Source organism: Ceratotherium simum, chromosome 17, assembly GCF_057802395.1.
Source record: "Ceratotherium simum simum isolate JZ-2026a chromosome 17, ASM5780239v1, whole genome shotgun sequence".
NCBI classification, from domain to species: Eukaryota; Metazoa; Chordata; class Mammalia; order Perissodactyla; family Rhinocerotidae; genus Ceratotherium; species Ceratotherium simum.
Genome location: NC_141916.1, coordinates 19,123,755 through 19,137,323, shown reverse-complemented (window position 1 = coordinate 19,137,323; position 13,569 = coordinate 19,123,755). Strand labels below are relative to the sequence as shown.

The 13,569-nt window shown below is 43.4% G+C and overlaps 1 protein-coding gene across 1 annotated transcript; it reads right to left on the bottom strand.

Annotated features, from left to right (window-relative positions):
- Nucleotides 1-2,906: 2,906 nt before the first annotated feature.
- On the bottom strand, nt 2,907-8,608 carry BCDIN3D (BCDIN3 domain containing RNA methyltransferase). The gene is made up of 2 exons (XM_014786433.2): nt 8,345-8,608; nt 2,907-4,260 (listed from the first exon to the last, which is right to left on the bottom strand). Exons 1-2 carry the CDS (start codon nt 8,576-8,578, stop codon nt 3,616-3,618), a joined length of 879 nt encoding a protein of 292 aa, XP_014641919.2. The 5' UTR covers nt 8,579-8,608; the 3' UTR covers nt 2,907-3,615.
- Between the last annotated feature and the right edge of the window lie 4,961 nt (nt 8,609-13,569).

The window sequence follows — 13,569 nt, the reverse complement described above, 5'->3', positions numbered from 1 at the left end:
GCATATAAACAATTATAATATGATGAGGTAAATACTGTAACAGAAGCTTCTACATGAAGTCCCCACTAGAATGCAATAACAAATGCAAAGTGCTATAGGAGTTGGGGAAGATTTCTGAGAAAATGTAACATCTGAGCTGAAACCACTGAAGGTTTTTAAGCATAAGACTAGTTAAATATGTGAGAAAGGGAACATTGGCAGCAGGACAGAGAAGGGATTGGAAGATAAATGAATTAACACAGAAACCTGATAGGCACCAGTCACATGGATGGAATAAGCGGGACTTACATGTTATTGGTAGGATTTACTAAACTTTGTGACTATTTCAGGGCCGGCACCGTGGCTTAGCGATTAAGTGTGCGCCCTCCGCTGCTGGCGGCCCTGGTTCGGATCCCAGGCGCGTACCGACGCACTGCTTCTCTGGCCATGCTGAGGCCACGTCCCACATACAGCAACTAGAAGGATGTGCAACTATGACATACAACTATCTACTGGGGCTTTGGGGGAAAAATAAATAAAAAATTAAAAATAAATAAATAAATAAACTTCGTGACTATTTCAATGTGGGGAGTATAAGTGAGGAGAACCAACTGAGGTTTGTAGCTTAGGCAATGGGTGGATGCCAACAATTGAGATAGGATTAGGTTTGGAATGAGGTAATGAGTTTGCTTTTGGGATGTGTTGAATTTGAGCTGCTTAAGAACTATCTAGGGGGATATGACTACAAAACAGGAAAAATATTCATCTGGAACTGTGAAGGGAGGGCTACCAATATATTTGGGAGTTATTAGCATATAGGTAGTTGTTAAAGGTATGGCAGTGGAGGAACTCACCCCAGGAAAAATTTGTAGAAGAGGACTGGATGGACCCTAAGGAACTCTAAGCAATCAAACTGGAAATGTGGTCTGTTTTGGCTTGCATCAGAATCATCTGGGGTGCTTGTTAAAAACAGATTCCTCTTCATGAATGTATTTAATGCTGCAGAATTGTACACTTAAAAATAGTTAAAATGGGTAATTTTTGTTATATGTATTTTACCATAGTAAAAAAATGCAAAAAACTAAATCAAACCAAACCAAAAAGATTTCTAAGCCCCCTTCCTGACCTGAATCACTGTTTCTGGAGATGAATCCAGGAGTCCCAGGTAATTCTTAAGCAAATTAAAATTTGAACCAATTGCTTAAGGGATAGAGAGAAACTAAGAGATAGGAAGAGAATAAAGGGAGAGTGGCTCAAGAAGGAAGAAGGGGTAAATAGTGTTGAATGGTGCCATGGCCCAGGAGGAAGACTGAAAAGAGGCCTCAGAATATGGCACTCAGGTGGCCAATGATGAATGGGGAGGTGAGGAAGCAGAGGCTGTGGGGTGTATTCTTCCAAGAGCTTTGCTCACATCTGGTGGTGAAGAGATGGAAGGAAAGATTGCATAACACTGCGGCGGAGCTAAGACAGGAAGTTGATGGTTTTGAAGATGGGAGAATTGAGCATGTTCGTAGGTGGACAGAAAGGAGTCAATAAGGCCAAGGAGACACCAAGGGGATCCTCAATAAAGCACAATTTGGGAGAGGTTGGGATCAGAAACTTAGGCAGAGGTTATTTGGGGAAAATCTCACTGGGTAAGTTTAAAAGTGAAAAGGTGGGAAGATGAAGGGGTTCAAGACTGAGGGCAAGGGGCCAGCCCTGTGGTTTAGCGGTTAAGTGCGTGCGCTCCGCAATTGGCGGCCCAGGTTCGGATCCCGGGCGCGCACCAACCCGCCGCTTCTCTGGCCATGTTGAGGCCGCGTTCCACATACAGCAACTAGAAGGATGTGCAACTATGACATACAACTATCTACTGGGGCTTTGGGGAAAAAAAAAGGAGGAGGATTGGCAATAGATGTTAGCCCAGAGCCGGTCTTCCTCAGCAAAAAGAGGAGGATTAGCATGGATGTTAGCTCAGGGTTGATCTTCCTCACAAAAACAAAACAAAACAAAACAAACAAACAAAACAAAACAAAACAAAAAGACTGAGGGCAAGAAAAGACTTCCTGACACAGCAAACAAGAATGGCACTAGTTGGTGATGAGGTCATCTGCTTAGATTAATGGAGTAGGGACACAGTCACAAGCCTGCAGAGGGGTAAAAGTCTGGAAGAGTCACTAGGATAAAAGTGATCAGGAGCAGCAAAATAAAAAGACTGAAAAGTAGTATTGGAGTCTAACTGAGATTGGAAATGGCACCAACCACACAATTATCCCGTACAAAATAGAAAAATTAGTTTTTCCCAAATGAAGGTTTTGTTTCCATCCTCCTGTTTAGGCACTATATTGGCTTCTGCTCTCTCATGCATAAAGTTCAAATTCCTTAGCAGGAACTTTTACTAACTTCTCCATTAATAGGTCCAACCTCTAATTGGTGGTTCAGACTCTCTTGTTCCCTGCTCCTCCTTCTGTAACTTCAGTTCAGAAAATAATAGGATCTTAGAGATTCTGAAGCTCATCAATCCAATCTCCCTTCTTAGCTAGGTATGTTTGGTTTTCCATCTTCTCTCCACCAAACAAATCTTTCTCCATTTTCCACTTTCCCTTGGATTCAACTCATAGGTGTTTTAAAAATCAAAACCCCCCTGACAGACATCAGTGACACCTATCCCACAGCATTTATGCTGTAGTCATCCAATTGTAGACTGCATTTTATGCATGCTTCCTTGCACATATTCCCACCCCCATACTGGTGTGTGCCCCCCACCCCCATACTGGTGTGCTTTAGCAGAGGACGCTGACAAAAAAGTCCTGCATTAACTGACTCGCTGGCATGTTTTCTGTTCTGAGCTTGGATGAGGTTCTTTTTCTGGAGCTGAAACCTCCCTGGATAAAGTGGTTAAAAGCAGAAGTTTCTTATCTACCCCAGATTCACAGGGCATTCTCAACCATACTCAAGTCACTTTTATTATGTATAATACATAATTATATATATAGTAGACAATCCCACTTCATTCATTTCATTTGTACCAGCTGGATTTGGGGTTCATAATTTAAACCTTTTAAACATCTTTTAAATGCCAGTCAATGCATCTTGGTTAGTATCTGTAACTGCTGTGCTGAGCCTGGGCATGTTGGAGACTTAACATGCTCCGGAAAGATAAGATGTTTTCCCTACTAACCCTCTCCTTTAGCTGGGCCAGTGGCCCTTCATTCCAGATTGTATTGTGAGGTTTTGCTTGAAGGCAAGATGAGAAAGTCCAGAAGAAGCCAGATTAGATTCAAGGAGCCGAGGGAACTGATACATTCTAAGGCTAGCCTGGTCCAAGTCTTTCTAAATAAGCACCAAAAGCAGCTCCTTCCATATCCCAGAACCAGGATCACTTTTTCTAGGCCATCTCAATCCAGACAGACCAGCTCATTGCTCCACAGATGTATTGTCCTCAGGGATCATCCCAAACAATGTATTCTCCTCAGGGATCATCCCAAACAATGGGGAACAGATACTGATTCTTTCAGTTGCATGTCTTGGACATTTTGCCAAAAGCTTCTGCCAGGTTTTAAGGCTGCTTAACTATCAGGAGTTAAGGAGAGTGAACTTAATTCTTAGTATAAAACCCTTTTAATATCTCTTTCCTAATTTTCCCACCCTCCCATCTCACTGTCTCCAGAATGTTAATCTGTTCCTTTCTCTCCCTTCTTCTATCAGTGATTCAGGGATTGGATGAATCTCTGTGGTTTGTTTTGCCCTGAAGAGCAGAAGGCTTCGGTCCCAGCTGGTGTTGCCAAAGCAGCATACTAATTCCATGCCATGGTCCTGGGTCAAAATCTGTACAATCTGATTGGCCATATCACCTCGGATGGCAAGGGAGTGGAAGTGGTCAAAATCATGGAGGCCCAGCTTCCGGAGACGCCTTGCAGCTGCCCGGTAACACTTCCAGGGCTGTGGCTCCACAAGGAGGTAGCGGCAGAGGGAGGAAAGGTGGGCCAGGAACTCCCAGAGGCCATGGTCCCCATGGTTCAGATGAATCCACATGGTTATCGACATGCAGAAGCCAATGTCAAAAACTGAACGTCCAAACTGGCTTAGGAAAGAGCTCAAGAGAACTTTCCGGGTCCTTTGGTTCATGAAGTCCAGGGTGATAAAGGTCAAGGCATCAGGAAAAGGGCATTCTTTTTCAGCTCGCTCCACCAGGTCTGGATCTATGTCACAGCAGAGGAAATGGAGTTCTCTTGAGGCATCTGAGCAGGTCTCCCCATCACGTAGGGAAAGGAAGTGTTTGTATAGAGCCACACTCAGATCCTAGAGGAATCCAAAAGAGCTTTGTCATTGCAGTTCTCAACCAGTGAATGGAAGAGAAACCTCTATCTTTTATCCTCCCATTGAGACTGCCACTTACTCCTGGCTTTACAGGATGTAAGGCTCCTAAACTACGGTCTAAGGAGGGTGCCCGAAAAATTTCCCCCAGAGCAGGCTCTCAGTGCCCTCCTGGAGTCTCAGGCTGAAATGCATCATCTCTCTACTTTCCTGACACTGACGGTAGGCTGGGTTGTATGGCTGAAAGTTACAGCCCAATGGATGAAACCAAGGAACCTACAGCAGTATTTTCCATATGCTGGCAGACTCACTATCTTTTTCTTTTTTGGGGTATCTCAGACCGCAGGGAGGAGGAAAGAGTTCCAGGGGCATAACCAGTGTTCCTTACCAGGAAGGTGAAGAATTGAGTAAGCACCATCTTACAAAAACCTGCTTCTCGGACCTGTGGTTGGGAAAGTCTGAATTCCAAAAAGTCCTCCTTCAGCCTTCACTCTACAGCTTCAATTTTACTACCTGTCTTATGCTCCACCACTCCCTTCTGAGATTTATTCTGCTTCTGCATACATTAGTCCCAAAGGTCACCATGGACATCCTTCTATCCAAATCCAATGGTTTGTGATTTTCACCATCTTAGCACCTTTTTGACTCATCATCTCCTTTCCTTAACTTTGACTTCTATAACCATTATAACTAACTCAAATTTGTGTTGTTCTAATGCATTTTTTTCAAGGCATTTTTCTATTCACTATTTCATTTGCTCTGTGCAATAATCCTGTAAGGAAAATATTTATGTCCTTTATGCAAGAGAAGAAAGTGTGGCTGGAAACAACCCAGATGTCCAATAATAGTGGTGTGGATAAATAAATGTGGTATATTAAGATGGAATACTAGGGGGCCGGCCCAGTGGTGTAGCAGTTAAGTTCTCATGCTCTGCTTCGGCGGCCTGGGGTTCGCAGGTTCGGATCCCGGTTGCAGACTGACACACTGCTTGTCAAGCCATGCTGTGGCAGCATCCCATATAAAGTAGAGGCAGATGGGCACGGATGTTAGCCCAGGGCCAATCTTCCTCAGCAAAAAGAGAAGGATTGGCAATAGATGTTAGCTCAGGGCTGATCTTCCTCACACACACACAAAAAGATGGAATGCTAAATAGCAGTTGCAAATGAAGTAATTCAGCTTAGTATAGCAACATGGATGACTCTCACAAACATATAATGCTGAGTAAAAAAGCAAGACAAAAGAAAATACATAGCAAGCTTCCATTTATATGAAGTTCAAAATGGATAAAATTAAACTACATTGTTTAGAGACACAAAAGTAGTAAGCTATAAAGAAAAGCAAGGAAACAATAAAAGTCAGGCTAGTTGTTACCTCTGGGTGGAGAGGGGAGTTTATGAACAAGAAAAGACATATGGGGGACTTCTGGGGTGCTCACCATGTTTTACCCTTGATCTGGACAGTGGTCATAAAGGTGACTGCTTTATAATAATTTATAAAGTATAAATTTTTGTTTTATGCACTTTTCTCTATGTGTGGCACAGTTCCCCAAAAAACCTGTATTTTAAAAATTATGGTTCGGGGACTAGTGACTTGTCCAATGTCACATGGTTAGTACACGGCAAAATTTAGGCTACATTAGGTACTTTCTTCTATACTAGTCTTCTCACACTTTAATAGGCATATACATCACCTAGGGATCTTATTAAGACAAAGATGCTGATTTAGTAGATCTGGGGCGAGGGCTGAGATTCTACATTTCTAATAAGCTTCCAAGTCATGCCGATGCTGTAGTTCAAGGACCACACTTTGAGTAGGAAGGTCCTACACTATGCTGCTTAATTTTTCTCCCCATCTCTCTATTTACTTCTCTGCTGTCTCCCTCCTCCTATCTGATCTTGGGTGTGCCCCACGTTTGACCAGTCATTTCATCACATCAGTCCCTCCTCCACCACATCTCTTCATCTGCTCCATCCTCAATTCCCAAATCCTAGAGTCCCTTGGAAGCTTAAAAAAGAAAATACAGGGCTGGCCCTGTGGCTTGGTGGTTAAGTGCGTGCGCTGCAATGCTGGTGGCCCGGGTTCGGATCCCGGGTGCGCATCGAGGCACCACTTCTCCGTCCATCCTGAGGCCAAGTCCCACATACAGCAACTAGAAGGATGTGCAGCTATGACATACAACTATCTACTGGGGCTTTGGGGGGAAAAAATAAAATAAATAAAATCTTTTAAAAAAAAAAAAAAAAAAAAGAAAATACAGACTCAAGGGCTCAATACCCCAAGATCCTGATTCAGTAGGTCTAGAGAGTGGGACCTAGGGTTTTTTAAAATTTAAACAAAGCACCCCATAAATTGTGGCACATCTATAAAATAAAATATTATAAAGCTGCTAAAAAAGAATGTAGTGACATGAATGATCCCCAAATTATTAAATGAAAAGCAAGGTACAAAATATTGTGCTACTATTTGTAAAACTAAGAGGTGAGGGCCGGCCCCGTGGCTTGGCGGTTAAGTGCGCGCGCTCCACTGCTGGCAGCCTGGGTTCGGATCCCGGGCGTGCACTGGCGCGCTGCTTGTCCAGCTATGCTGAGGCCGCGTCCCACATACAGCAACTAGAAGGATGTGCAGCTATGACATACAACTATCTACTGGGGCTTTGGGGGAAAAAATAAATAAATAAAATTATTAAAAAAAAAAAAAAAAGAGGTGAGATATACATAAATTTTTGTGTAAACATAGGACACATACCCCAGAAATTACAAATAGCAGTTGCCATTGTGTAGGGAAAAAAAGAGGATTTAGGGTCAGGAGTAAAGACTTACTTTTTGCTATATGCCCCTTTGTATTTTGAATTTTTTTCTTTTATCAAGTGCAAGCATCTCTTAAGTGCAAAATAAAAAGCCCCCTAAATGTACAGCCAGGTTTGGGAACCACTGCCCTAGTTAACTGCAACTATGTCCTTGCCTCTAAATGTGTATATATACTACTCTCAACTTTAAAATATCCTGTGGAAAAAAATAATATATCCTGTGGTTTCCTGATGCCTTTCATGAAATCCCAATCCTTAAGCCCAGTCTCTCTTTTCCATTGCTTTCCCCCTGATTTCCTATATCACTGTAGAGAAATGTTTGCACAGGATACCCAGACACCCACTCATCTGCTCATTCCAGCTTTGAGTCTGTATCCAAATGTCCCCCTCCCCTTTATCAGTTGTGTCCCTATAGCCTTCAAACCTCCCAAGTCTCTTCTGCCTAAGGCCAGCACCCAATAAAATTCTCCTCACCCCCTCCCGCTCCCGGTCTGGAATGGAGTGAGGGTACTAACTTTTGAAGCACTTGCAAACATAGGGTCAGAATGCCTGCTCCTCTAGGATATCTAGTGGCTACAAATAGGTGTCAGAGAGACATTCCGCGATTTTGCCTGTGGTTTGACTATAATCATTCATTATACGCCTAAGAATACTTTGCGGTAAGATGTGGCAATGCCTTCTTCTTCATCTGGCAGGATGCTGTATTTTCCTTCTCGATCCTCTCCACTGTACTCAGTCGACTCATTACTTTTTAAATAAATATTCACTCGGCTCCAGGGTCCGTCCTGCACCGTATGGCACACTTATCTTAATTCCAGGCATGATTCTGTCACCCCTGGCTCACCTCTCCAGTAAACCAATCCCAATCCCAAGCTCCCAAACGTAGGTCTCCGGAAGCCCCCTCTCCCTAGCCAGGTCGCCAGCCACGCTTTCCAGCGTGGGGGGCAAACGCCGGAAGTCCAAATACGGTCCTCCCATCCACCCACTGGGGGAGTGTTGGCAGTGAGGGGGCGAACGCAGAGGAGGGGACGCGGGAATTCGGAACGTAGTTGAAAATGATTCCTCCCCGATTCCTGAGAGAGATGGCAGTGGGGCCCTGGAGGTCAGGGAGCGGCAGCACGGAGTCGGTCAACGCTCCACCTTTCAACTCATTTTGGGAAAGTTGTGACGGATGTGACGCCACGCCCAAGCCAGACCCCCAGTGAACGCGGAGGAAGGCCACCGCTCGGCTCCCCGACCTCCGATCCCTCCCCCGGCACTCACCCCGGAGTTACACCCCACGTCGAGCCCCAGGATCGGCCTCGTCTCGGGACCCCGAGGGAAGAGCCGGCGAAGGAGCTCCGGGGGCAGGAGGCGGAGCCGTTGCTCTGGAGGGTGGAAGCGGGAATACTGAGGGAAATTTCCGAACGGGGCGGCCCCGGGTTCCAGAATTCGCCGTTCGTCTTCCGCCGCGGCCTCCTCCACGCCCCCGGTGGGCTGCTTCCTGGACGCCGCCATTAGCCTCAGTCTGGCCTCTGGGTCCCGCGGAAACGGAAGTCGGAAACCTGCGGCCGGAGGAGCGCGGCCTCGGCGCCGGCGCGCGTGCGCTGAGTGGCACAGGAGGGTGGATGTGAAGGCTGGCGTCCTCCGCGAGCGCGGACGCCGGGGGCCTGCGTTGCCGTGTTGAACCCTCACCACAACCTAGGCAGTGGTTAGTGGTATTATCCCATTTTACAGGTGAGAAAACAAGCGCAGAGAGGTTAAGTGACTTGCTCAAGCTGACGTAGTTTCAACATGGGCTACCCAGAACAAGGGGTTTGTTGGAATGTTGGAAATCAGTTTTGGTCCAACTTCTTTCCTTTACAAATATGTTGAGACCCAGAGAGTAGACATTACTTGACCAGGGTCACACAGCGAATCTGTGGTACAGGAACTTGCACCCGTTCATCGGATGGTTACAAGAAATGGTAGCCGGGACCTACAGGTCCCTTGAAGTGCCAGAAGACCCAGACCGCCCTGCCTGCCAGGTGGGACAGGTGGATAGAGGCAGCTGTAATCTGTGAGCTCCTTGAGAGGCAAGGACTATGCCTTAAGAACCAGCACTTAAGAGTGCTTAGCAGGCGCCAGACACCTTTCTAAGCCTTTTACGTGTATTAACTCATGTAATCCTCACATTAACCCTGTGAGGAAAGGGCCATAATTATTATTCCATTTATATATATAAGGGCATTGGGACACAACGAAGTTAGTAACCTGCCAAAGGTCGCGCAATTTGAAATGATGGTACCAGCATTTAAACCCTAGCAGTTTGGCTCCAGAAGGTGAGCTTGCAACTATTACATATGTTTTTCTCAGCCTTGAATCCCCTATGCCTACCACAATGCCTGGCCCACATATGCTCAATAAATATTTGTTGAATGAAAACTCAATATCAACAAATGGTGTTGGGAAAAATGATATTAATATGCAAAAGAATGAAAGTGGACCTGTATCTTACACAAAAATCAACTCAAAATGGATTAAAGATTTAAATGTAAGCCCTGAAACTGTATAACTCCTAGAAAAAAACATAGGGGAAAGGAAGGCTTCCTGACATTGATCTTGGCAATGATTTCATGGATATGACACCAAAAGCACAGAAAACAAAAGCAAAAATATACAAATGGGACTATATCAAACTAAAAGAGTCTGCACAGCAGTGGAAACTGTTGATAGAGTAAAAAGGCAACCTATAGAATGGAAGAAAATATTTGCAAACCGTATATCTAGTAAGGGGTTAATTTCAAAAATATATATAGAACTTCTACAACTCAATAGCAAAAGAACTAATAACATGATTTAAAAATGAGCTGGGGGGCCTGGTGGCATAGCGGTTAACTTTGCGCATTCTGCTTCGGTGGCCTGGGGTTTGCAGGTTCAGATCCTGGGCACAGACCTACGCACCGGTTATCAAGCTATGCTGAAGCAGCATCCCACATAGCAGAGCTACAACCCCACAACTATGATACACAACTATGTACTGGGGCTTTGGGGAGAAAAAAGAAAAAGAAAAAGAGGAAGATTGGCAACAGATGTTAGCACAGGGCCAATCATCCTCAAAAAAAAAAAAAAATGAGCAAAGTGGGGCCACCAAGTGGCCTAGTGGTTAAGTTCGCAGGCTCCACTTTGGGGGCCCAGGGTTTGCAGGTTAGGATCCCAGATGGGGACCTACACACTACTCATCAAGCCATGCTGTGGTGGTGTCCCACATACAAAGTAGAGGAAGATTGGCACTGATGTTAGCTCAGGGACAGTTTTCCTCAAGCAAAAAGAGGAAGATTGGCAGCAGATGTTAGCTAAATCTTCCTCACCAAAAATAAATAAATAAATAACAATGTGCAAAGGACCCTAATAAACGTTGCTCCAAAGGAAGACATACAGATGGCCAAAAGGTTTATGAAAAGATGCTCAATGTCACTAATCATCAGGGAAATGCAAATCAAAACCACAACGTCTCAGATATCACCTCAGACCTGTTAGGATGGCAGTTATAAAAAAACAGAAAAGACAAGTGTTGGCAAGGATGTAGAGAAAGTGGAACCCTTCTACACTGTTGGTGGGAACGTTGAATGGTGCAGACTTTATGGAAAACAGTATGGAGGTTCTTCAAAAAATTAAAAATAGAACTACTGTATGATCCAGCAATCCTGTTTGAGTATTTATCCAAAAGAATTGAAATCAGAATCTTGAAGAGATATTAGCACTCGCATGTTCATTGCACCACTATTCACAATAGCCAAGATGTGGAAACAACTTAAATGTCCATCAACAGATAAATAGATAAAAGAAATGTGGTATATACATACGATGGAATATTATTCATCTTAAAAAAGAAGGAAATCCTGCCGTATGTGACAACATGGATGAAACTTGAAGATGTTATGCTAAGTGAAATAAGCCAGTCACAGAAGGACAAATACTGCCTGATTCCACTTCTATAAGGTATCTAGAATAGTCAAACTCATAGAAACAAAGAATAGAATGGTAGTTGCCAGGGGCTGGGGGGAGAGGGAAAGGGAGAGTTGCTAATCAACGTGTATAAAGTTTCAGTTATGCAAAATGAGTAAGTTCTTAGAGATCTGCTGTACAACAGATCAGTGCCTGTAGATAACAATACCATTTTGTACACTTAAAAATCTATTAAAAGGGTAGTTCTTATATTAAGTGTTCTTACCACATGAAATAAATTTTTTTTGTGTGTGAGGAAGATCAGCCCTGAGCTAACATCTGTGCTAATCCTCCTCTTCGCTGAGGAAGACTGGCTCTGACCTAATATCTATTGCCAATCCTCCTCCTCCTTTTTTTTCCCCAAAGCCCCATTAGATAGTTGTATGTCATAGTTGCATGAAATAAAATTTAAAGAAACAAAAACAAACTCAATAGAGGATACAAGTACATGACTAAAGCCAGGTCTGTTTTGGGAAAACTAAAATGGAAAAAAGAAAGGAACTGAGCGGAAACAGATATGGTGGAATGGCGAAAGGCAAAATGTGGGCTGAGTCAGAGATAGGAAAAAAACAGAACTGGTAAGGAGAGAAACTGAGGGGTCAGCCTGGGTAGCAGCCTCAAGTCAGAAGCCAGCATGGCCCAGAATATCCGACAGGTTCAGCCAGGGGTCAGTAGATTGTGCTGACCTCTCTCCACCTGGCCGGCCATTTTAAAGGGGACTTCTGCCACATGAGGCCAGCAATTTGCTGAACTTCTAAGGGACTGGAGCATGACCTCTGCAGAGAGTGCCTTCAGAGGTTGAAATGGGCCCTGTCTGTTTTCCTCCCAGTTTTGACTTCATACTTTGATCTCTGCCTGATCTATTTGAGGCAATAAGTTAATGACCAAAAGTCACAGTGGAATTGAGCAAACCACAGTACTCTGCACAACTTCCAGAAAAGGGTGGGAGGCAGAAACAGCCACACTGGTACCATTTCTCTCTACCAAAATGAGATTTTGGTGAGCCAAGCTTACCTCTTTTTGTCATTATATGATGCTAGCACAAACAGTTGCCAGCCCTTAATTTTCAAGGAGCTGGAATCAACTTGATTTTGTAAACACTTTTTTGTTTGCTTGTCTAAACACAGTATATATATTTTTTGCCAGTAAAGCGTTTAATTTCATTAAGGACATGGGCATGTTTTTAAGTTCTCGCAATACTGTTCGCCACACAGAAAAATAGGCACCAGGCCTAGACGGTGAATGGCAGGTTCCTCCTGATCCTGGGATCCTTGAGAAGCAAAGCAAGGGGTAGGCCTGGTAAGGTTACTGGGGACCTAAAATGCCTCGGCACTGAGCCTATAAAGAGGCATTTTAGTTTAACCCACTCTGGTGACTTTTCGAACCTGTGTCCATCTTTCAAAGCCTGATCGGCCAAGATGACCTGACAATACTCAGCTCCTGGGCCTGGGGCCTGAGTAACCAGCCCCAATACCTCAAATAGCTGTAGCAGCACCTAAGAGCATGCTCTGCACTGCAGTTGGCCAGCTTTTCTGGAGTTGATGTTTATACAATTGCAGGGCTGGAGTGCTTTAAAGAAAAAAAAACTACAAATATAAAGATGGAAAAGTTAATATTTGTTTATAATGAGAAAATAAATCACGACAAATTACATATTTTTAAAAGCTAACAAATACCACAAACATCACAAACAATTCCCGCTTGAATATTATTTACATTTTTGCGCACATTCTCTTTGATTGCTTCTTCATATGGCAATGGTTTAATAGTACCATTTTGTACAGAGATTTAGATAATTCAGTCCCTTCTTAGTGTGGCAGATCAAATTTGTCTTTTATTATTTGACTGTTTAGAAAAGTTTCTTTCAGGTTCACAATTTGTTATTGGCAATGTCATGTAAATGTTTAGGTTTGTTATCAAATTGGGGAACAACCTTGATCAGGTTTCTTTTATCTATGAGCTATAAGATTCCAGAGCATTTCAAATTTTCTTCTGCAGGGATTAATCTTAGATAAACTCTTCAAGTTGACTACATTTACTAGGCAATTTGTCTTTGAAAACCTCGTTATAAATGGTGTATTACGAGTTTTTTATTATCTGTGTTGATATCAGTAATTTGTGTCAAGTCATCAAAAAATGTAAAGATAGGAATTCTGATAAACTGTATGTTGAACAGTTCCCATTAAAAAAGAAAAGAATTCATGGTACATTTGTAACCATATACGCTGTTATTGAGTATATTACTGACAGGGCAAAACTTGTTTTGACTGGATGTCAATAAGAACAGAATCCTCTGCTTATATTTTTGCACAGCTGACAATTGGAAGAATTTTATTCAGATTAGCTTCTGGCTTCATACATTTTCAAAACTTGATTCTACTCCAGTTGATACTTCCAGTGCCAAGTGCTGTAGGACACAGTTAGATCTTGATTTGAACTCTGGCCTTGCCCCTATAGGTCCTAGCATCAGGTGAGTCAGCACGATGGGTGGATAAGAGGCTTCTGGAGTTATTCCTCTATCT